This window comes from Filicampus tigris, chromosome 17 (genome assembly GCF_054856515.1).
Source record: "Filicampus tigris isolate MCC_2025a chromosome 17, RoL_Ftig_1.0, whole genome shotgun sequence".
Lineage (NCBI taxonomy): Eukaryota > Metazoa > Chordata > Actinopteri > Syngnathiformes > Syngnathidae > Filicampus > Filicampus tigris.
This window is the reverse complement of record NC_141233.1, coordinates 15,414,601-15,438,027: the sequence shown is the minus strand read 5'-3', so window position 1 is coordinate 15,438,027 and position 23,427 is coordinate 15,414,601. Positions and strand designations below refer to the sequence as shown.

Genomic DNA, 23,427 nt, shown 5'->3' with positions numbered 1-23,427 from the left:
GCACTGTGTTTGTTTACGGAAAAGGGGGCAGGCTTATCCGGGGGAGGCGGAGGGCCGGGCGTGGCCCGCGGGCCTTGAGTTTGAAACCCCCGAAATCATTTATTTTATGCGACCGCACCTTACGAGCCCAATGGAAATTCTTTCGGCTTAGTGGCCACTTCATTAGGTACACCATTCAATGCCTCGGAATGTAAAAGCCGTCCTTTTTGAGAACTTTGCAATCCTTTCCGCTTTGTATCGCTAACCGTCTGCTGGGATTTCGAATGTGATGCATCATCAAGTTGTGTGTGCGCGCGCGCTTGCTTGTGTGTGTGCGCGCGTGCAGGAGGAAGATGCCGTTTCATCACGTGCGCGCGGGGCTCCTCTATCCCGACAACTACCTGAGCGACTCCCTCACGGAAGGCGCCGAAGCCTTCAAGCTCAGCAGCATCTCCAACGAGGAGCTTGGAGGTCAGTCGACATCGCCGCCGTCTTCTTGCTTCCACCGATCCCGTTTAGTCGGGTTTGGGACTTTTTGCGCGGTGGTCGCCAGCCGCTTCACATTTTGCACCAACAAGCGTTATTGTCCAGCGACGCACACGCACGCACGCACACACACACGCACACACACACACACACGCACACAACATGGTGCATAGTAGGGCAGTGCTGAGAGTGAGACAGCAAATGTCATTCTGTGTGTGTGCGTGTGCGTGTCAGACGAATGAAACGAGAACCAAGGTTATTATGGTCAACGAAAACTCACCAAATGACTAAAACGACCAAATGAAATAATAAAAATGCTTTAAAAAAAAAAAAAAACAACGACCAAATAAGATAAAATAAAAATGGAAATGCTTTATAAAAAAAAAAAAATGCCAAGGCCAAGCAGCAATTTACGTTACTTTATTACACAACACTTAGTGACCTTTTTTTTTCCTATCTTGCATTGGACAAACACTCCATTATATCTAAAAAAAAAAACAAAAACAAAAAAACCTCAAACTAAACCAAATGTTTATGAGAAAGGTAACAACTAAAGAACGTTCTCTAAAAAGTCATAAATGAACTGGATTTGAAAAAAAAAAAAAAAAATCAAAAGGAAATAAAGAGTACAGAAAAATGCCAAAGTCTTGGTGAGAACTCACAAGAATGAATGAAAAAATGCATTTTCTCTGCACTATTCATTGTTGATGTTGACAAGACAAACTTGGCTGCAATAGGGCTGTGCAATTAATCGAAATTCAATCACAATTACGATTGTTACCGGTACACTCCATGATTATAAAATTGGCATAATCGTAAAATATGATGATTTATATCCAATGGACTATGTTTGTTTACACAAGGAAATCACACTTGAATTTATTCTTTTGCACCTTTTTTTAAATTTTATAATAACAAATTTTATCAATTTTATTTGGTCCAAAACGAACTTACATTGCGTTTATATTTTTTATGCTTATACATTTTCTTGTTTTGTACCCAAAAATAAATGATCGTTTGAATAATCGTGATTTCAATCATTGGCAAAGTAATCATGATTACTATTTTTTTCATAACCGAGCAGTATGAGACTTGGATTGGTTTGTTTTGGTTTGGTTTGCGAATGCTTGGCAGCCGCTTGGAAGTTTTCATTTTTTTTATTTTTATTTTTTTTTAAGAAAACACTTGTTTTCGTTTTACTTCACTGAGGAAAATGTTTTCGCAGTAGTTTGGTTTGTCTTCGCGAACGTTGATGACTTTGCTATGCAGTAGGAGGCGATGGCGATGTCAAACTCCTCGACGTTTGGCTGACGCTCAATTCCGAGCTGAGCCGCGGTCCGTAAGCTCCTCCTCGCTTCTTCCCGAAACAGGAAGTGCGGGCGCGGCGCGGCGGCCGGGAAGCGGCTAATCATCGCGACGCCTTCCTTTCATTTGCCGCCGGTGTCACTGCCCGTCGCGCCTTGACGTCATATTGAAGTTGTCTCCGCCATCCGCTTGAGGGCCGCTGAAGGTTCTTCAAGAATCATCTGAGCTTGTTAATCATTCCGAGTGCAGCCGCCGGACTCGGCCCGCCTTCCTCCAGGCCCTTCATCAATCTCACGCACGCGCACACACGCGCGCGCGCGCGCATCGAATTCCATTAGGGGACAGCTGAAGTAGCAGAAGCTCGTCCCCAGCTGCATCCAAATAAACCTTGCCTTTTTTTCCTCTCTTTCTTTGTGGAATTTCTTTTATCCCGTCCAACACCTTGCGGAGCTCGGACGGGATGGAGGATGGAAGGAGGCTGCGGCCTTCCAAGGTGTCAAAGTGCCGTTTTTGTTTTGATGAGCTCGTCTTGTGTGTGGCAGAGATCCGCGAGGCCTTCCGCGTGCTGGACCGCGACGGGAACGGCTTCATCTCCAAGCAGGAGCTGGGCATGGCCATGCGCTCGCTGGGGTACATGCCCAGCGAGGTGGAGCTCGCCATCATCATGCAGAGGCTCGACATGGACGGTGAGGGGGCCGCGCTCACGCACGCACGCATCAGGAAATGTTCAAACCAGTGGATGTTACCAGGATGCCGGATTTGGGTGGGCAAAACCTGGGGGGGCGGGCAAAAAAGTGCTACGATGCTCATCAAGTAGGTCGAAGTCCAGCGTAGGGCTACTGCACTTTAAAACGTGTTTTGTTTTCTCCTTAATTGGGATAACTGTTGTTGTGATTTGGGCTAGACAAATAAAAGTTGATTTGAATTGATTTGACTTAGAAGACATCCATAACTGGACATTATGGACATGCAGGTGACAATGTTTTTTTGTTTGTTTTGGAACTACATTCAGTTTTCTTTGGGTGGGCAGAGCGTGTCCGAGGGTGGGCACTGACCACATTTGGGTTCTACGGCTTTTTGACCCCGCACGAGACTTGCCGTTGCTTTTGTCTTGTACGGTGTCGTTTTCGAGTGCTTTGTAAATAAAGTTGACTTGCGTGCGTGCAGGGGACGGCCAGGTGGACTTTGAGGAGTTCATGACGATACTCGGGCCGAAGCTGCTGTCGTCCGACAACAGAGAAGGTTTCCTCGGCAACACCATCGACAACATCTTCTGGCAGGTGAGCAGGAGGATGATGACGACGATGTCGCCGTCAATCCTTCCTTCTCGTCTCTCGCTTTGTACTCGGAAATCAGCGCACATCTTCAAAACACAGACAAGTTTCTGGCGCGCGCACGCACACACACACACACTACCTGCTTCCTGTGTTCCCTGATAAGAACAAAGACCCGATTCCTCTCAGGGCCTCAGTGGAATAAAGTCCGCCGAGTTTTTAAGTGCTTGTGGGGCTGTGTGCGTGCGCGCGTGTTTCGACACAAACAGCCGTGTCTTTTCCGGCACTTGAGCGGAGGAGGTGCAGACGTGATGCTCAACGCGCTCATCGACATTCTGACATTGAACACGCTGACGATCCTCCCGATTCCACTCGGGAAGATGAATTAAAAGAGCTCATGCCTCACGGTCCATTTGTTGGCCTTTGAACGACATCACTGAAGACGTGAATGAGGAGACGACGGCGATGATGATGACGAAGGTGTGCTGCCCTATGCGGTTTGGTTAGCTTGTCACGCTAGCATCGTTTGCAGAGCTAGCATGAGGGCTCGGCAAGCTACATGTTAGCTTGGCGCCGCCTGAAGACTTTAACGACGTACTGCCCATGTGCTTAGCGTACTTTAGCTTAGCTTAGCTTAGCCGAGTTTAGCATAAAGGCTCAGCAAGCTCGCGCGAGGTCATTTAAGATGCGAGCAAAGCAGCAGGCGGGATTTGGATCCGTTCTAAAAATGCTAATGCGACAGCGTGCGCAAAAAAAAAACCCTTCACCTCGGCTGAGCCGGTAATATGTTTCACGTTGAGGGCATCTCAGCGCCGCAGTGGTCGCCTCGAGACGAATCGCTCCTCACTGGCTCGTGCGTAGCGGCTCGCTCGGTGAAAGTGACGAGCAAAGTCACCGTGGCGGTGTTGTGTACGTGTGTCCGTGCGCAGTTTGACATGCAGCAGCTGTCCCTGGATGAGCTGAAGCAGGTTCTGTTCCACGCCTTCCGCGACCACCTGACCATGAAGGACATCGAGAACATCATCGTCACCGAGGAGGAGAGCCTCAACGAGACCTCGGGAAGCTGTCCCGAGTACGAGGGAGGTCAGCGCTTCGCCTCTCACGCCTTTGCTTCTTTCGCAGCTGAATTCGAGTCACAATTGCACTGACTGCACACACAACACAACACAGTTGGTGGAATATGAGTTAAAGCGGAAGTCAAGCCAAACATATTTTTTTTCAAGAATATGTTCTATGCAAGCCCACTAGTCGAAACATATTGCATTTGTGGAATAAGTGTTAATGCACTCGTTTTTAGCCATCTCTGGGGGCGGCCATTTTGTCTTCTGTCGACTGAAAATGACATCACAACTGCTCACAACGACCAATGACGGATGACCTGTTTTCTGAATCTGAGCCGTGATTGGTCGTTGTGAGCACTTGTGATGTCATTTTCAGTCGATAGATGACAAAATGGCCGCCCCCGGAGATGGCTAAAAACGAGTGTGATTTGCTGCTTAACTTATATTCCACAAACGCAAAATGAATCAGAATGCAGTTTCAACCAGTGGGCCTGCTGGGAACATATTGTTGAAAAAAAATATGTTTGGGTTGACTTCCCCTTCAAGCCATCTCAGGGGGCGGCCATTTTGTCACTTCTATCGACTGAAAATGACAAATGCTCAGGGCTCAGATAACGACCAATCGAGGCTCAGCTTCAGAAAAGAGGTGATCTGCGATTGGTCGTTACCTGAGCCCTGAGCATTTGTCATTTTCAGTCAATAGAAGTGACAAAATGGCCGCCCCCGGAGATGGCTAAAAATGAGTGGATTCACTCTTATTCCACAAATGCAATATTTATCAGATTGCCCTGTTTCAACTAGTGGGCTTGCATAGAACATATTCTTGAAAAAAAAATGTTTGGGTTGACTTCCTCTTTAAATATCGGTGGCTGATATGGGCAGCCTCCACGAGTACCCGATACCTTCAAAATAAAGCCAATAACCGGCTCGATATAATACCCGGCATCGCTATTCTCCCAACCCTCGCCGCGAGCGTAGCTGAATAAGCGATACATGGTTTGTGGTAAATAAATGAGAAATCCTTTCCAGTGATGTTTGTTGTTGTGTGGCGCTTCAGTGCATCCCAAGAAGAAGAACCGGCAGACGTGCGTGAGGAAAAGTCTCATCTGCGCCTTCGCCATGGCCTTCATCATCAGCGTCATGCTCATCGCTGCCAATCAGATGCTGCGCAACGGCATGGAGTGAAAACGCTGCACTGTGACCCACGCGGGAGGGCGTCGCCCCGGCACCCGGACGCACCTGCGGATACGCCCGCCAGGATCCGGGCAAGTCTGTCAACTTTTTTCTTTCTTTGAGCTCAGGAGCGGACCGACGTCCGACGGCCGACGGCGCGCTTTCACACAAACGGGACCTCGAATTGGGATCGTTTTAGTATCAAAGAAAAATATGGACACTTGGATTTGGATGTTTTCCAGACAGAGACCAATCGCCCTTTAAACTGGATTTTAGATGTACTGATCAAATGGACAAAAGAAAAACAAGAACACCACACATCAGGTGCTTGGAGCCATTCTTCCTCCTCCTCCTGGATGCAAACATGTTCATGACATGTTCTCATGTTGTGCATCACCACGCTAACGTACATGTTAACAAGAACGCCAATCGGCCGAGCGTCAGCGTCATTGTGTGCGTGCGCTTGGTGAAAGGAGGACAGAGAGGACCTGATGGATGCTGGTTACAAGGAAGTTGAAGAGGAGCATCTCATTGCAATTCCTTGTGCGTATGTAGGTCACATACACACACACACAATTGTGTTTGCGTTAAGGAGCTATTGTATGCGGGAGGCCACGGTGGAAATGATCCACTCAATGAAGATGCGGCAGGAGGAAGTTGCCCCCTGGTGGCTCATTCAAAAAGTGCAGCTAACCTTGACTGTGACGTCACAAGTACAACGTGTCATGTGATCAACCTGGAAAGGTTTTTCATTGACTGTTTGTCGCTCATTTGTGACCCGGACGAATTAGTAGCGGCATGACCTCATTAATGTTTCCAATTTTTTAATTTTTTTTTTTTTTTATGATATTCGATTTGCTTATTTATATTAGCATGGAGCGATTAATTACTAAGTTTTTATCAGAGTTGATTTCAAACAAAATCAGTGGAGTTCCCACATAGCGATTCTAGATATATAAATATATATATATACATACACATGAATGTATCGCATGTGACCATGTGGTTCGCACTCAAGCAGCCACAAAACCTGTCCAAGAGTCTTTCAGGGATGGCAGCTCCGAGCCGAGCAATTGTGGAATTGGTGGCAAAATTATTCACAATACAGCTGCGATTTTCATGTGTTTTTCAGATCCACAAATACATTTGTGGATCTGAATAACGTGAAAATCATGAATGTAGTTATGTATCTGAAAATCACAAGCATACTGGTGAAAATCACAATATTTGTGAATTTGAAAAACGTGAAAATAGCGCATATATTTGTGGAGCACTATTGATTTGGAACATTTTAGAATTTGAGCGAGTTGCTGTTGGTTTTGAGTATCACCGGAAACAAGCTCGGCTTCCACTTCCGCTTGCTGCCGACATTCACCCAAGATTCTTGGATGTGAGCTATGAAGGGATCTTGGGATTCATCCTCTTGGTGGGAATATCATTTAAAAAAAAAAAAAAAAAAAGTTTCAAATCTTCACAGGTATTCTAGCAGAGGTCGGTCGGCGTCTTTCGTGACATCATCGGGGCAAATATGCAAATCCAACGTCTCGTGATGTCGACCGCTCACCTTTGGCGTCACGAGACCTCGCCGGCTCGACATGTGCTGACAGGAAAGAGCAATACGACATATCGGCTCCAACTTGGGAACATGTTCAAAGAAAAACACCTTTATGCAATAAAGTCTTGTTTTGATATGAAAGCTGCGCTTCACATTATTTTGTGTGGCCCCTACTTGAGGATAACAGTCATAGAATAGAAAGAAATATGTTCCAAATCTGAAAGTTGCATTTGAGGGATTTATTGCAAGTTGTGGTGCACCTCACCAATGATCGCAAATATCAGGGTGCGTGTGCACTAGAATCCTAGTGACATGAAATGTACTCCGCTTGTTGTAGTAGTTGCCGAATGATGCAAATGTTCTGTCCTAAACAGCAGCAGAACAAAGGCACACGTCCTCCAGCAGGAAGTTGCCATGTGGTGCGCGCCGACGTCAAGCAGTCCCTTAAGTCGACAACAGGGCGGCGCCTCCACGCAACAGGAAGTTTGGCTTCCAAGCCTTCCGAAGGTGTTCAGAACTCTGTGTGCGCGTGGTCCCGCTGGGCCAGGGTGGGTCCGTCGGCGGGCTTGACGAAGACGCCCTCCATGGCCATCCACAAGCTGTGCTGCCCGTGGCCGGCCATGGCGTGGACCTCCCTCTGGCCGCTGATGGGCCGCCCGTACTGCTCGCCCGTCACCGCCAGCGCCGCCTCGGTGGATTTGTGGCGCAGGCGCACGGCCTCGGCGCGCTTCCACACCGCCCCGCCGCACTCCACCGTCCACTCGTCCAGGTGGTCACCCTCGCCCTCTTCGCCAAACGCGCTCACTTCCTGTTAGGACACACCGACGCGTCACAGCACATCATCAACATCAGTTTCTTCTCGTTTTCCAATGCATCGGTTATCAGAACTTTTTTTTTTTCTGACGAATACACTCGATGCCTGCCGTTCTTCAAGTGCCGAAGAAGTGAGGCGGTTGAGGGCGCCCGTACCTGGTTGGAGGAGAGCGGCGAGCTGAAGTAATGGCTGTGCAAGTTGCGTCCCGTGTTGACGTGCGTCAGTCGGATGTTTTGACCGCACTTGACAGCGTTTCCTCGAAAGCAGGTGGCGTCGCGGGTGCCACGCACGCTCCAGTAGCTGTTGCTGTCCTCCACAGTGGTCACGCCTGTCACGGACTGCTGCCCGCTTCCTGGGTCACACACACACACACACAAAGGCCAGAACGGTATGAGCGGACCCTTGGCGACTGCGATGTTCCTCCAGCGAGAGAGGATGCACCATCTTTGAGACGATGTGTGTGTGTGTGTGGGGGGGGGGGGGGGGGGGGGGGGGCATCGTTTTCTTTTTAGGGCTTCTCCAGTCGGTGCATTAACAGCAGCCGGCTCTGCCTTGTGACGGACCAAGAGCACCCAAGTACAGGAGTGCCTGAGTACTGAGTACTACTTTTACTGACTTGAGTTTTTCCAGACGTATCTGGGTCCGGCCGCAATAAGTCAGGATGGACAGGCGGCTGTCAGTTGTATAAGGATCGTGTGAGTATTCATTGGAATTTGTCACTGACGTCACAAAAGCGCCGGGCCGAAAAGGGTGAGAAATGTGATCAAAGTTGAGGGACACGTCATGCAAATTCTTTCACACGTCAAACGTGTTAAAGTGTCACCATGGCACTTGAGGTGTCACCATGACACTTGAGCCAGAATCATAACGGGTGAATTTTAAACACTCGGAAGACTTGTGAGGTGAGCATATGTGTGACTTCCGACGGCAGTTTTCGTGACTGACCTGAGCCGTAGCGAACGTCATGCGAATGAAGTCTCACGTTGTGTTTGACATTCAAAAGTTTGAGCACAGAACCACACGTGACGAACGTCAACTCCGAGCCGAAAGAGCTCCGTAACAAAATCCCCCAGAACACTACAAGACAAGCGAAAAGGCGAGAAGGAAGCACAAGCTTGACCGAGTCCATCCTTCTCCTTCGGCTGGACCCTCTTCTTCTGCTCCTGTTGTTCGCTTCTATCAGTGTAGACGTCATCCCAGACAGAAAACGCGGACGTGATGTCACAGCGCCCTCGGTGTCGCGGAGTCAAAACTACACTGGCGCATTTGTCCACGGACAACTTGCATGTTTGGAATATTTATGTCTAGGGCCCAGGCAATGCACACTTCCATTACGAATATAGTAGTTGTACACTTTGACATTATACATAGTTTACTTATGGATATAAGTACCTACACCCTGCTAAACATGATGTTCTTAAATTCAAGAAAGACATTATAATGTTGATTGTTGGTTTTGTGAGTTACAATTTTCGTTTCACTTTTATGTATAATCCATTTTAATTGAGGCATCATTTGGATCCAGTTTTGTATTTTTCTGTATTTGGGTAAATTGTCTGTTTTCCAATTGCCTGTGCATTATGTTACAGGTAATAATATGAAACAAATCTTTTACGCATACAAGTTAGTCATGATGGTGGACAAATATATTTGTGTAACTAACCACTTTGCATAAAACTACTCTGTGGACCAGTTGACTTAAATGGCATCATTTCCCACTGCACAATTGTTCGGAGTGTCTCTACTCTGGTCTCTAATTCTGTGTGCCTGCGTGACTCAGGTCAGTGTTAGGGTCGGATGGCTAAATTGAGGACGGACCAGCAGGGGGCGGCAGTGTGCGCTTGAAAAGGCCGCCGGATGTGGTTTCCAGCATCTCGGAAGTCATCACTCAGTCCGCCATTTTTCTCCTAAGTGCACACAAAACCCATCGAGTAGATTCGTCTTCTTTTACGCAGGTTGTCACCGCATCGAGACGGACGGGTGAGTCCCGTTTGCGTGCTCGTTTGTGTTGTGAAGGCAGCTACCGAGACGTCGATGTTGGCGCGGCTGCTGCCCGCCAGGTGGCGCTTGTTGTTGTGGTTGCAGCTAATGCTAACTTAGCATAGCGCTTTCGATGCGCGAATTCCACTCGGAGGCCTCCTTTCTGCTTCCATTTGTTTCCTCGCGCGTCTAAACGTGCTATTCGGCGTCCCGACCTGAATGGTGGACCTTAGCGCCTCGCTCTAAGGTGCCAAAAGATGCATGCTAGCTCACCGATGCTAGCGCGCTAACTAGCGGCTGCACTGGTAAACAAGGTTGTGCTTTTGTTGGTCGCATCGTTAAAATCAGCTCAACCATTTCAGCAGACGCATGTAACGCTTCTATTCATGCCAAGAACGCCAGTGATTGTTTCTTTGCAGAGCTTCAAACATGTTCGTGTGACATGTTGGTGTCCGCATTGCGACATTGCGATACCTTGCTGCTTCTCCTCTTTAATTTTAACCCACACTAGGTCTAGGTCTAAGTTTTACATCTCTGTATTGATTCGTAACACAAGATGGCTTTAATTTGCCATTCCGAAATCGTGAGATATTTTCCAGCCTTGTATCTTCCAGTACAGGAATATTTTCACTTTAAATTAAATGGAGTTTGAAGTTTGAAATGGTGTTCAACACCGTGTGATGAAATGTTTAATTTTGTACTTAGTGAGTGTGTTTTCCAATGTCTGTGTGCTGGGTTTGTGAAAATATGAACAGGAGCAGCAGTCATGTCGGACTTCATTGAGAGTGAGGCCGAGGAGTCTGAGGAGGAGTTTGAAGAGAAAGACCTGAAGCCCAAGAAGACGCAGAGGTTCATGGAGGATGACGGTGGGCACACACACACACACAGTTGGGCCCGCGTGTGTGCAGCACTCTTATGACATATCTCCGCAGATGAGGACGAAGAGGAAAACATGGAGGACCAGGACGAGCGGGGCAACTTGCGTGGGCTCATCGATGACGGTGACGAGGAAGAGGAGGAGGATGCGGGAGGTCAAAAGAGTGCGAGTGATGGTGGTAGCGACTCAGAGGAGGAAGTCCGGCATCGCCGCAAGAAGCGACGTAAGTTTACTGCACTTATAGAAAGGTTTTGAGTGGTACAAAAGTTTCAAAAAATCAAGCAGATTTCTGCTTATCATCATCGCTGGTAATTGAACAGCTTGACCCAAGGAGGGGTGCCTTTGATGGGCCCTGATCTTGGGAATTCTTGTACACAAGCTCAAGAAAAAAATAAAATCAAGCCAACAAAATGTCTTTCAAACGTGGCATGACCACTTTATTAGATCTACCCACGTATCAATATCAAATATACTACACTTGTAAATGATAACATAGATTGGGCAGCTGTGATGCACACCGCATTTCATCCCCTCTCACTTTGTTGTCATCTTTTCCTTTCTCTATTTGCCCGCCTCGCTGTAATTTGTTGCTGATTCAGCACAAAATTATTAAAAGGGCGACTAGATAAAGTGGTAAAGTATTTGACACCTCTTCCGCCACTTTCCCTCTTGACAGATTACAACGACCTGGACGAGGACGACCTTGACCTCATTGAGGAAAACTTGGGTGTCATAGTCAAGAGGAGGGTAAGCGTCTTTTGGTCATCGCTTGGATTCTCCTCGCAAGCTGCTACAAAACTCAACTCGCTGCCATTCTCCCACCGTAGAAGAAGAAATACGACCGTGTGAAAACGCTGGATGACGACGACGATGACGAGAAGGACCTGATCGCCGACGAGATTTTTCACGGCGACGGAGACGGCGAGCTGGAGGACGGCGAGGCCGTCCACGAGCCTCTCCGGCAAGCGGACGACGACGAGGAAGGAGAGGAGGAGGAGTCGGGTAAAGCACGAGAGTCCGATTCAAATACAGATGCCTTAAGCCTGTGCCTTCAAATCCTGTTGGGTCCAACGGATCGGCGAGAAAAAGCTCTCCAGTCTATATCATCTATATTTAGCTACAATCTTTGTAAAAGATCAGCCATACTTATTCTAGACAATATATAAAAAGTATAATTGCAAAAAAAAAAAGAAAATTGCCGTAACCCTGTATAAATCAAGGTAAACATTACTAAGTTAGATAATGGCCACACTGAAAATAAACGATCGATAATAAGTGAAAGTCCTGATTTGTTTTTAGCAGCTGTAATGTTTTGTTTCTATTGACTTCCGCAGATATTGATGACTTTATCGTGGATGATGATGGACAACCCATCACCAAAAAACGGGGCAAGAAATTCTCCGGTTACACCGACGCGTGAGTGTTTCGTTCTTGCGTCCGTCCTTGGCATATGTCTGCGACAAGACACGTTTGCGTAAATCGCCGAAAGCACGAGGAGACCGTTGCTCTTTTGAAACGGGTCGACGTCATCTCGTCGAAACGCCGCTCCTCGCGTTCCCACAGAGCCCTGCAGGAGGCGCAGGAGATCTTCGGCGGCGACTTTGACTTTGCCGAATTCGACGCCGACGCGTACGACCAGGGCGAGGAGGAGGAGGAGGACCTGGACGAGGAGGGCTGGGACCGTCCCAAGAAGCAGACTAAGAGGCGGCAGGGTCGCAAGAGCATCTTTGAGCTCTACGAGCCCAGTGAGCTGGAGAGCAGTCACATGACCGACCAGGACAACGAGATCCGCTCCACCGACATGCCCGAGAGGTTCCAGGTAGACGCCGCCTTTGTTTTTTGCTGACGCTGGATTGTAACCTGGCGCGTAGCAACGAACAAAATATCGATTCCAGTCATCGCTAACGTGGGCGATCTCGTTTTCTGCGGCAGCTGCGATCCATCCCCGTCAAACCGGCCGAGGACGAGGAGCTGGAGGAGGAAGCCGAGTGGATCTTCAGACATGGCTTCTCCACGCTCACCATTTCGATACAGGTTTGTGACGCCCCCCCCCCCCCCCCCACCCCCCCCCCCCCCCCCACAAGGCGCCAGCCGCCTTGCGCAGTCGGCCAACGTGCTCGTCTGCCAGCAGGAGAGCGCAGACTATTTGGAGCGCGGGGCGTCGACCAACTTCAGCCGCCAAGGCCCCAGCACCATCGCCAAAATCAAAGAGGCGCTCAACTTCATGAGGAATCAGCAGTTTGAGGTTTGTTTGGAGATGCCGACTGACAGGCACTGTTAAAAAAAAAAAAACACACACACACACCGCCTTGTACAAATGTAGAGCGTGGGTGCCCTCACTCGGGTTTGTGTCGGTTTGTGTGAATAAACTTCACATCCAGTAGAGCTAGGCGCTACCTTGTTATCCTATCAACATCTAGATATGAACTTTCAACAAATTCGTATGAAAAATGACAGCAATATCACTCATGAGGACTGTCCACGCTCGTGCTGCATGTACAGCGCTGGCCAACCAACCACATTCAAGTTTGACGTCGATCGAGAGCTCAAGCCAGCCAATGACAATCATCTTACAAAGGCAGGGCGAGAGAGAGAGAGAGACACACGCACACAGAAATGCAGACGCCCAGCACACACACGCCATCAATCTTTTTTGTGTCCGAAGTCAGCAAGACAGCCGTGTGCCACTAAGCCGTAAAAATACACTATACACAGTTTACATATATTGCGTACAATCTTAATTTCAATCTTCTTTATTTATTACTAACTCGGTTAATGTTGACTGTCGGTGAGTTCTCATTAAAAAAAAAATCACTTTCCACATCCTTTTGGATTGATATTTTGCTTTTCCTTTAAAGAATGCTTCATTTCCTTGAACGTTATTGAGATAACTGGCATAAATATCCCGATGTGAAATTTTATCCACATCGCCCAGCCCTAACAGTCAGTTTTTTGTTTTTTTTTCAGGTTCCATTTATCGCATTCTACAGAAAAGAATACGTGGAGCCAGAGCTGAACATCAATGACCTGTGGAAGGTGTGGCAGTGGGATGAAAAGGTACCCTAGTTGCACTCGTCAAGATCAACAAGTGACCCCACATTCAGGCCACGTGGTCTTCGCGAGCGCTACTGAATCCAGTCAGCGTCCAGCTGACTCCTGATTCCCGGCCCGTGTTTTCCTCCACCAGTGGACTCAGCTGAAGACCCGCAAGCAGAACCTGACGCGACTCTTTCAGAAGATGCAGTCCTACCAGTTTGAGCAGATCTCCGCCGACCCCGACAAACCTCTGGCTGACGGGATACGCCCACTGGACACGGCCGACATGGAGAGGTGCGCGCGCGCGGGCGTGCCCGCGCCTGCGCTTCTCCTCGTGTTGCGTTGTAGCCTCTTTGCGCATGGTAAGCACACGTGTTTCCGTTGTTGCCGCAAGGCTGAAGGACGTCCAGACGCTGGAAGAGCTGGGTGACGTGTACAACCACTTCCTGCTCTACTACGGCCGAGACATTCCCAAGATGCAGAACGCCGCCAAGGCCAGCAAGAAGAGGCTTCGCAAGATCAAGGAAGTCACGGAAGACGGTGGGTGAGGAGGTTTTTTTTACAAGGAGGTGCTCGTAGCCCGCAGCGACTTGATTTGTGAGCTCTTGTCGTAGGCGTGGAGGAGGAAGTGGAGGTGGAAGAAGAGGAGGAGCAGAAAGGTCCAGACCTCAAGCTGGCGTCCCGCAGGGACATGTACAGCATCTGCCAGAGCGTGGGCCTCGGTGCGTCTGCTTTTTTGCTTTACCCTGAGACGCTTTCACCCCCCCCCCCCCCCCCCCCCCCCCCCCGGGCGAGCTTCACGGTCTTCCCTCCTCCTCCGCACAGACGGCCTGGCCAAAAAGTTCGGGCTGACGCCCGAGCAGTTCGGCGAGAATCTGCGAGACAGCTACCAGCGGCACGAGACGGAGCAGTTCCCCGCCGAGCCCGTGGAGCTGGCCAAAGACTACGTGTGCAGCCAGTTCCCCGGCCCGGAGGCCGTCCTGGAGGGCACGCGCTACATGGTGGCCATGCAGATCGCCCGCGAGCCTCTGGTCAGGCACGTGCTGCGCCAGACCTTCCAGGAGAGGGCCAAGATCAACATCAAGCCCACCAGGAAGGGGAAAAAGGTCCGAGGCGCAGGCTCGCTCGCGCGCGCGCGCTGCTGGAAGCCGTGGCCGGCGCTCATGTCTTTTGATACCCGCCCGCGCAGGAAGTGGACGAGGCCCACTTTGCCTACTCCTTCAAGTACCTGAAGAACAAAGCGGTGAAGGAGCTCAGCGGCGATCAGTTCCTGAAGATGTGCTTGGCCGAGGACGAGGGCCTGCTGTCCATTGACATCTGCATCGACCTCATTGGAGTCAAAGGGTAAGGAAGAAGGAAGAGGGCGGCTGGCCGAGCTCCTCTGAGCGGCCCGCTCGTGCCCCTATCACAGGTACGCGGGCGACCAGACCTACTTTGACGAGATCAAGCAGTTCTACTACCGAGACGAGTTCAGCCATCAGGTGCAGGAGTGGAACCGGCAGCGCACGTTGGCCATCGAGAGGGCCCTCAACCAGTTCCTCTACCCTCAGATGGCCAAAGAGCTCAAGAGCAAGCTCATCGCCGAAGCCAAAGAGAGCATCGTACGGGTACGCTGACGTTATCTGGAGGAGGTGACGGAAAAGATGCGCCTGACAAGTCTCATAACTCTTTTTTTATTTTGTTTTTTTCCCCCCTTCTTCTTTCTCTCCCTCCCCCGCTGCAGTCGTGCTGCCGTCGACTGTACAACTGGTTGAAGGTGTCTCCTTACAGGCCGGACCAGCAGCTGGAGGAAGATGACGACCTGATGGACGAGAGTCAGGGCAAAGGCATCCGGGTGCTCGGAGTGGCCTACGCACCCAGCAGGTACGCGCCGACGCCGGCAGCCGCCATCCCGCCTGCCGTACACTCAACCCCCGTTTGTGTGGGAGGAAAATCTGCGCCGTCCAGACCACGCACAAGGCACCTCGTTTTGTAGTTTCATCCCCCCCCCCCAGCATACACTAAACAAGGGCTGGAACGGTTTTTGAGAACCGTTGGGCCGGACACATCTGTCCGCACAACTCTTTTTCTTTTTTTCCCTCACGAGCGCTCTAAAAAGCCGAGATGGCGGCACGTCGCGATTCGTCATGTCTTTCCAGCGACCGCGGCAGCCAATCATATTGCGCCGGAAGTCATGTTGATATGCGACGTGTTATCTCTGTGACAGAGACACGCCCGTCTTCTGCGCGCTGATCAACGGCGAAGGCGAGGTGGTGGACTTCCTGCGCCTGCCCTACTTCATGAAGAGGAGGAACGCCTTCAGGGAGGACGAGCGGGAGAAGAAGGTGCGTGCGTGCGCGTGCAAAAAGTCCCCGGATGAACCGGTGTGTTTTGGCCTCACTCACTGCGTTTGTCCACTTCAGGCCAACGACATTGAAAACCTCAAGAGGTTTTTGTCCAGCAAGAAGCCTCACGTGGTCGCCGTCGCCGGGGAAAACCGGTAAGGCCTTTTGCTCTCTTTGCTTTGAAACGTTTATCCAATGCGCTTCCTCCTCGCAAGGCGGGTCAAAATGTGAGTTATAAGCCAGCTTCAGTTCCGGTGCCATTCATTTGAAGTAAAAAAAAAAAGACAAAACAGGAAAGTCACAGCCACCCTTGCGCTTTTCGCCTTGAATTGAACAGAACAAATGACAAAAATGAGAACGCTCGCACTGCACTGACTGCGCTGTAAACTCGACTGCAGGTCCTGATATCCCTCACTGGGACACGCCCCTTAAAAGCACACGTAAAAACAGGTGACTTTTGACTTAATTACGCCGGTTTGTTTCTTCACATTCACGTTGTGTCGCGATGCATTGACGGCCATCCAGCTCATTTGACTTTGGAAAAGGGATTTCTGATTGAGTTTGCTTTGGGAATGGATTCAACTCACAATGTACCGCGGCACCCACCCGTCACATTACTTTGACACAAGATCATCAGTGATGTCGTTTCCAAATAGGAATTGTGACCCTGTGATGCGTGCAGGGACGCTCAGATGATCATGGAGGACATCAAGAGGACCATCGGCGAGCTGGAGCAGGAGTCGTCGCTGCCCTCCGTCGGCGTGGAGCTGGTTGACAACGAGCTGGCCACGCTCTACATGAACAGCAAGAAGTCCGAGGTACCTCCCCCGCCCCCACCCCCGGCCCCGCCCCGCCCGCGCATCGCGGCTTCCCGCCTGACGTGCCGCCGTGCTCCCACGCAGACGGACTTTCGGGATTACCCCCCGTTGCTGCGCCAGGCCGTGTCCATCGCCAGGAAGATCCAAGACCCTCTGGTGGAGTACGCGCAGGTCTGCAGCTCTGACGAAGACATCATCTGCCTCAAACTGCACCCCCTGCAGGTGAGGCCGGGAGGTTCGGGTTCATCCAGATCCCGAATTTAGATCCGCATCACCCGCTCCTGGTGCTTTTTTTTTTTTTTTTTTTTTTTGTGGGAGAAGGATAGAGGTGTTAACTTTCCCCAGAAAGAGTCTGCATTTCCAGCAGAAAACCTGACAAGATTTGACAAGCTCATCTGATGTCTTTTGACACATTCTGTGGACTTTTATTATAGGCTTCTGTTGATGGCAATCCTGCAAACTGAACTGGGTTATGATATTGCAACTCGTGACCTTGCACATGGCATCACATCAAATGTAGGGATGTAACGATTCACTCAAGCTTTGATTTGATTTTCAGTTTTCGATTCGATTTTAAAAAATTGCTACCGTACTCGTCTCTGTGCACCAGTGTGGTTCTGCAGCCATCCACAAACGCAATACGCAATGATGTTTGGCGCAAATTTGATCTACACGTTCAAAATGTGCTATGTATCTGTAATGAAAAAACGTTTCAAGACGAATATAATCAATTCGATTTTCGATTCGAATCGATTAATCGTGACGAAACGATTTTAAGTCCATTTATGATGAATCGTTACATCCCTAATCAAATGTGATCGAAACCATCCGCGCCGTTCAATGAAAAGTCCGCTCGGCTTTCAGGAACACGTGGTGAAGGAGGATTTGCTCTCGGCTCTCTATTGTGAGTTCATCAATCGGGTCAACGAGGTCGGCGTGGACGTCAACCGGGCCATCGCTCACCCTCACACTCAGAGTCTGGTCCAGTACGTGTGCGGTCTCGGGCCCAGGAAGGGCTCGCACCTGCTCAAGGTTGGTTTGGGTCTTCTGAGGCATCTCTGGCGGCTCTCAGCCCTGACCGGCGTCCTGCTCCTTTGAGCAGATCCTGAAGCAGAACAACACGCGCCTGGAGAACAGAACTCAGCTGGTCACAATGTGTCACATGGGCCCAAAGGTCTTCATCAACTGTGCCGGTTTCATCAAGATCGACACGGCGTCGCTCGGAGACAGGTCTGCGCGTGCGCCTGGTTCTCGCCGTCCCCCGGCCCGCCCCCAAGTTCTTCCGCGCGACTCATCTGGGTTTGCTCCCGCAGTACCGACTCCTACATCGAGGTTCTGGACGGCTCCCGCGTCCACCCGGAGACGTACGAGTGGGCTCGCAAGATGGCTGTGGACGCGCTGGAGTACGACGAGTCGGCCGAGGACGCCAACCCGGCCGGCGCCCTGGAAGAGATCTTGGAGAACCCCGAGCGGCTCAAAGACCTCGACCTGGACGCCTTTGCCGAGGAGCTGGAGAGACAGGTCGGCGCGCGCTTCGTGGCCGGCCCGCGGGCGCCGCGGTCGGCCCGCGTCCTCACGTCCGCTCTCGTCCGCAGGGTTACGGCAACAAGGGCATCACGCTGTATGACATCAGAGCTGAGCTGAGCTGCAGATACAAAGACCTGCGGGTCCCTTACAGAGTCCCCAACACGGAGGAGGTCTTCAACCTGCTCACCAAGGAGACGCCGGAGACCTTCTACATTGGTGAGACGCTTGAAAATCGAATCGCTTGCACATGGTGCGTTATTTCAGATGACATCGTCCTTCAAGCAAAAAAGAAAAAAGAATATGGAGTCTGTTTGCATTGAAATGAAATGACAAATGTGCAGGCGAAAATTATAATGTACCTTTTTTTTTAATATATATATCTTCCCCCTCATTTTTAAGGATTTGATCGATTTATTTTCGTTTCGGGTGCCAACTTCAATTTGATTGTGTAGTTCGATGTAGAACTTTCCCCACTGTGGGATCAATAAAGGCATTCTTATTCTTATTCTTATTTAAATCATGCATACCAAGTGAAGCAAAACCAAGCATTTTGGATGAAATAACAAATTAAAAAACACTACAAGTGTCTATTTTAGTTTTCTTTAGCGCCGTGCATTTTCGACATTTTACTCATCCGATTTCAGTACCTTCTACATGATAAAAAAAAAAGGCTTGTTGCCCAAGTCGAGTGAAATATGTTTACAAGTATTTCTTTTTCAGTATTGCCTGCAAAGTTTCATCAAAGTTGAATGTAGAACCATCTTGATTGTCTTCATTATTCATTTGCACCCGCCTTCAAGAATTCAAGCCGTAAGCTAATGATGCTTATTAGAAGAGCAGCTGCTTGCTGGCGCCGCACGCCGCGATTTACTTACGATCCCATTACTAGCAAAAACGATGGTTTGTGGCGGCCCTAGTGCAAAGAGACATTTCGTGAAGAACTCGCGCTCGCCTCCTGATGTCGTATTTTGGGCCCCAGGTAAGCTGATCACCAGCGTGGTGACCGGCATCGCTCACCGGCGCCCCCAGGGGGAGAGTTACGACCAGGCCATCCGCAACGATGCTACGGGCCTGTGGCAGTGTCCCTTCTGCCAGCAGGACAATTTCCCCGAGCTCAGCGAGGTACCGGCGGGCGGGCGCTTCCTCTCGCGTGTGGGCATCCAATATCTGTTGTCACAATCCCGTCCTCCCGTCCGCAGGTGTGGAACCACTTTGACAGCGGCTCCTGTCCCGGTCAAGCCATCGGGGTGCGGAGCAGACTGGACAACGGCGTGCAGGGATTCGTTCCCACCAAGTTCCTGAGCGACAAGGTGGTGAAACACCCCGAGGAGAGGGTGAAGGTGAGACGCTGGTTTTGGGCCCCGCTCTTGCGTCACCTCTCTCAAGCGGGCCGGCCTCCTCCTTCAGGTGGGCATGACGGTCCACTGTCGCATCATGAAGATCGACATCGAGAAGTTCAGCGTGGACCTCACGTGCCGCACCTCCGACCTGTCGGACAAGGCCAACGAGTGGAAGCTTCCCAAGGACACCTACTACGACTTTGACGCCGAATCGGAGGACCTCAAGCTGGAGGAGGAGCTGAAGAAGAAACAGCAGCGCACCCGTCAGTCGGCAGACCAGGCCTTCGGTCTTTTTGCCCCGTCCGGGCGGACCTAACTCTCCCGCTTACTCTCCGCAGCGTACATCAAGCGCGTCATCGCTCACCCCAACTTCCACAACATCAGCTTCAACCAGGCCGAGAAGATGATGGAGACGCTGGACCAGGGGGACCTGATCATCAGGCCCAGCAGCAAGGGAGAGAACCACCTCACCGTCACGTGGAAGGTAAGAAGGAGGGGGCGAAGGGAGACGAGGGCGCTCTGCCGCCAGCAAACCTCTCGACTTTCGCCAGGTGGCTGACGGCATCTACCAGCACGTGGACGTGAGGGAGGAAGGCAAAGAGAACGCCTTCAGTTTAGGACACACGCTCTGGATCAACAATGAGGTACCTTCGAGCTTCCTCTCCTCCTGCACTCTTTCCCCGACCTTGATTGCGCAACAGGCACTAGATGGAGCCGCGTTACATATGGGGGGGGGGGGGGGGGGAGAGAGAAATGTCACACACAGGTTGACTTGGTGGGTGGGAAATGTGGAAAGGCTTTGCTATTATTCTGTTGAGTGGGGGCAGGCGTGCCGTCTCGTGAAAAAGAAACTTGAATCATTCTGCCCGCCGCTAAATGTCGCTTGCTGGCATAGATAAAGGAACCGAGGTTTTCCATTCATATTTCATACTTTCCAATATGGATTTGAAGACACTAATATGTGCTTGAGAATCACAATATGAACTCGCATTACAGTCCAACCAAGTTTGGGGATGCAGCCCCTCCTGACCCCAAAATCAATCGATGAGACAGACATTGGACTAAAGGCCTTAGTCGTGCCTGAGTGCTAAGGTGTTTTTTGTTGCTCTGGCGTTTTTCCTGATGAGCGACTGGATTCTTGCAGGAGTTTGAAGACCTGGATGAAATCACAGCACGCTTCATTCAACCCATGGCGTCGTTCGCTCGAGACCTGCTGAGCCATAAATACTTTCAAGAGTGCAACGGCGGAAGCAAGGAGGCAAGTTCCTCTCGCGCCGTCGCTTCATGTCGGGTTCTCCTCTTTGTGTTGAAAATAAAAAAGATGGCTGCCACTCGCTGGAAACGTGACCAGTGACGACCTCCTTCATGAGCTGCTCTTGTCTTGTGTTGACGATCAGAAAATGGAGGAGCTGCTGGTCAGGACCAAGAGGGAGAAGCCCACCTTCATTCCGTACTTTGTGTCTGCGTGTAAAGCTTTGCCTGGAAAGTTCCTGCTGGGGTACCAACCTCGAGGAAAGCCACGGTCGGTGACCGTCCGGACGAGGTGTTGCTCAATGCGCGACGTGACGTCACTTATAAGACGCCCTGTCTTGGACTGTCCTGTCCACAGGGTGGAGTATGTGACCATCACCCCGGATGGCTTCAGATACCGCTCGCAGATCTTTCCCTCAGTCAACGGCTTGTTCCGCTGGTTCAAGGACCACTACCAGGAGCCTGTACCAGGTAGTGGGGAAAAAAAAAAAAAATCGCATGATCGCAAGCCTTCTTGCATGAACCTTCTCGGATGAGAAGACAAACAGAGCAGTCCGCTTGCCATCCATTCTACGCCCTGAGAAAGAAAAAACCAAATTGTATATATATATACATATATATATATATAAATGTATATGTGTATGAATATATATATATATATATATATAAATATAAATGTATGTATTAGGGATGTACCGATTTATCAAAAATGACTATGAAATGTTCTCTTGCCAAGGCATCACGCCCACCAACAGCAGCAGCAGCCGCACGCGAACGCCCGCCTCCCTCAACGCCACGCCCGCCAACATCAACATCGCTGGTGAGTCTCGTCGCCTTCCCGGCTTCCGCGCCTCGTCGCCGCCCCGTCACGCCGGGCGCCTTTATTCTCCTCCGCAGACCTGACGCGAGCCGTCAACGCGCTCCCGCGGAACATGACGTCGCAGATGTTCAACGCCATCGCCGCCGTCACGGGCCAGGGCCAGAATCAGAACCCCAACACCACGCCGGCCCAGTGGGGATCCAGCCAGTACGGCTACGGAGGCAGCACCGGGGGAGGCGGCAGCTCCTCGGCCTATCACGTCAGTGTGCTCGCCCCGTCTGTGTGTGTGCGCGTGTGTGTACCGTGCGTGTCCACTGACATGTACTTCCTTGGTCCGTCCGTCTACGCAGGTGTTCGCCACGCCCCAGCAGCCAATAGCCACGCCCATGATGACACCCAGCTACTCGTTTGCCACGCCCAGCCAGCAAACCATGGGCACGCCGCAGTACCCGGGCTCCACCCCCCAGTCCGCACACACGCACCACAACCACCACCACGGCGGCCACGCGTCGGGCACGCCGGCGTCATCCGTGTCGTCGTCGCGAGGCCGAACGCCTCAGCAGCAGCAGCAGCAGCAGCAGCAGCCAAAGTGAGTCATGCGGGACGTTTGAAAACTTGAGACCCCTCCTCAGTTTCCACAGATAGTGGCTTGACGCCATAAAAGGGCTCCCCAATTAGCCAACGTGTTCCAGTCATTGCTCACATTTTTTAAAAAAAAGGCTTCTTGGACAAACAATGAGCAGCATCACACGAGGAACGTACGATGCCTTCGATTGTCTCCGTGACGATGACTGTTCCTGGAGTTGAGGACTTTCTCTGCCTCTTTTCGCTGTTTATTACACCGCGTAAAGCTCAGTGCTGCCTGGCATGGTGTGGCGCAACGTGGTACTACACTGAAGGCGCGCAACTAAAGATTTGGACTCGCCGGAGTTTTGGACAAAGCCATAAGACGATTGCGCCGACATGACGCAAGATAGAAATAATAGTAATATACTGTCGTGGGTTGTGATGACGGTACTTGCCGCCAGTGTCCTCTAGATGGCACTAACTTTCTCCCCCTCCGTCTGCAGACCCAGCAGCAGCAGCGGCAGCAGCGGAGGCGTCGGCAGCTCTACGGCGGCGGTGGACTGGGGCAAGATGGCCGAGCAGTGGCTGAAAGAGAAAGAGGCCGAAGGGCGTAAGAAGGCGCAGAGGATGACCCCGCGACCTTCGCCCAGCCCCATGATCGAGAGCACGCCCATGTCCATCGCCGGAGACGCCACGCCCCTGCTGGACGAGATGGACCGGTAGGATGCTCAGGGGCGCGTCTGCATAGCCCGCGACCCGACCCCCCAAAGCCCCCCGCACCCCCACCTGCTACCGTGACCGCCGCACAGTGTTCTCTGCGTGTACAAAATGGACCTGCAGTCAGGCAGGCTGCTCCGTGGTTTTTAGTTTGCGGGAAGGGTGGGCGGGGCCGAACATGGCGAGAAAACACCTGCACTCGAGATAGACGGCTCCTGGCCACGCCCACCGTGAGAGCGAACTTTGTATGGAACAAATAAAGACAACTTGTTTTTTTTTTTTTTTTTTCTGTTGGAATCTTAAAAGCCTCCACTGTGCACATCTTTCACACGCGCATACGCCATCGCCTCTTTGCCGCCGACTCGCTGTCGTGTGTGTGTAAGGTCATCATGTGCGAGGCGTGTGACTCGTGTGGCCGGAAGGTCAACAATGTGCTGCAGTGTCGCGTTAAAGACGACTGCATACTCGTCTTCGTCACGTGCGCGGCCGTTAACCCAATAAGTGTCGCTTGAAAGTTTGAAGT

The 23,427-nt window shown here is 50.8% G+C and overlaps 3 protein-coding genes across 4 annotated transcripts in view; 2 read left to right on the top strand and 1 right to left on the bottom strand.

Moving 5' to 3' along the window:
- The window catches only part of LOC147133619 (calcium-binding protein 8-like), a 12,803-nt gene extending 5,829 nt beyond the window's left edge, over positions 1–6,974 (top strand). For both annotated transcript variants that reach the window (XM_086012529.1, XM_086012528.1), the window contains exons 2-6: positions 326–450; positions 2,313–2,456; positions 2,938–3,050; positions 3,974–4,127; positions 5,163–6,974. In XM_086012529.1, coding sequence (XP_085868655.1) covers positions 333–450; positions 2,313–2,456; positions 2,938–3,050; positions 3,974–4,127; positions 5,163–5,290 — 657 coding nt within the window. In that variant the 5' untranslated portion in view covers positions 326–332 and the 3' untranslated portion in view covers positions 5,291–6,974. The remainder of the gene's footprint in view (positions 1–325; positions 451–2,312; positions 2,457–2,937; positions 3,051–3,973; positions 4,128–5,162) is intronic.
- Positions 6,975–7,193: 219 nt separating this feature from the next.
- On the bottom strand, positions 7,194–8,830 carry sdf2 (stromal cell-derived factor 2). Its single transcript, XM_086012530.1, has 3 exons — positions 8,593–8,830; positions 7,803–7,999; positions 7,194–7,641 (listed from the first exon to the last, which is right to left on the bottom strand). The coding sequence occupies exons 1-3, from the start codon at positions 8,774–8,776 to the stop codon at positions 7,345–7,347; spliced, it is 678 nt and encodes a 225-aa protein (XP_085868656.1). The 5' UTR covers positions 8,777–8,830; the 3' UTR covers positions 7,194–7,344.
- Positions 8,831–9,492: 662 nt separating this feature from the next.
- supt6h (SPT6 homolog, histone chaperone and transcription elongation factor) lies at positions 9,493–23,209 on the top strand. The gene is made up of 37 exons (XM_086012518.1): positions 9,493–9,627; positions 10,383–10,493; positions 10,560–10,727; positions 11,181–11,251; positions 11,332–11,506; positions 11,839–11,920; positions 12,068–12,323; positions 12,437–12,538; positions 12,636–12,749; positions 13,472–13,561; positions 13,692–13,834; positions 13,935–14,080; positions 14,155–14,262; positions 14,366–14,646; positions 14,730–14,884; positions 14,952–15,147; positions 15,264–15,403; positions 15,747–15,864; positions 15,943–16,019; positions 16,547–16,682; positions 16,767–16,904; positions 17,547–17,714; positions 17,785–17,912; positions 17,996–18,203; positions 18,278–18,425; positions 19,189–19,331; positions 19,409–19,549; positions 19,617–19,812; positions 19,888–20,033; positions 20,101–20,193; positions 20,694–20,807; positions 20,947–21,071; positions 21,159–21,271; positions 21,537–21,620; positions 21,698–21,879; positions 21,971–22,209; positions 22,691–23,209. Exons 2-37 carry the CDS (start codon positions 10,394–10,396, stop codon positions 22,908–22,910), a joined length of 5,244 nt encoding a protein of 1,747 aa, XP_085868644.1. The 5' UTR covers positions 9,493–9,627; positions 10,383–10,393; the 3' UTR covers positions 22,911–23,209.
- Positions 23,210–23,427: the final 218 nt, after the last annotated feature.

Coding starts and splice junctions, on each gene's coding strand:
- sdf2 (XM_086012530.1), bottom strand. CDS start 8,776: ATGGACTCGGTCAAGCTTGTGCTTCCTTCTCGCCTTTTCGCTTGTCTT. Junction 8,000..8,592: donor TGACGTTCGCTACGGCTCAG/GTCAGTCACGAA, acceptor TGTGTGACCCAG/GAAGCGGGCAGCAGTCCGTG. Junction 7,642..7,802: donor CGCCGCTCTCCTCCAACCAG/GTACGGGCGCCC, acceptor GTGTCCTAACAG/GAAGTGAGCGCGTTTGGCGA.
- supt6h (XM_086012518.1), top strand. CDS start 10,394: ATGTCGGACTTCATTGAGAGTGAGGCCGAGGAGTCTGAGGAGGAGTTT. Junction 10,494..10,559: donor GAGGTTCATGGAGGATGACG/GTGGGCACACAC, acceptor ATATCTCCGCAG/ATGAGGACGAAGAGGAAAAC. Junction 14,081..14,154: donor CAAGGAAGTCACGGAAGACG/GTGGGTGAGGAG, acceptor CTCTTGTCGTAG/GCGTGGAGGAGGAAGTGGAG.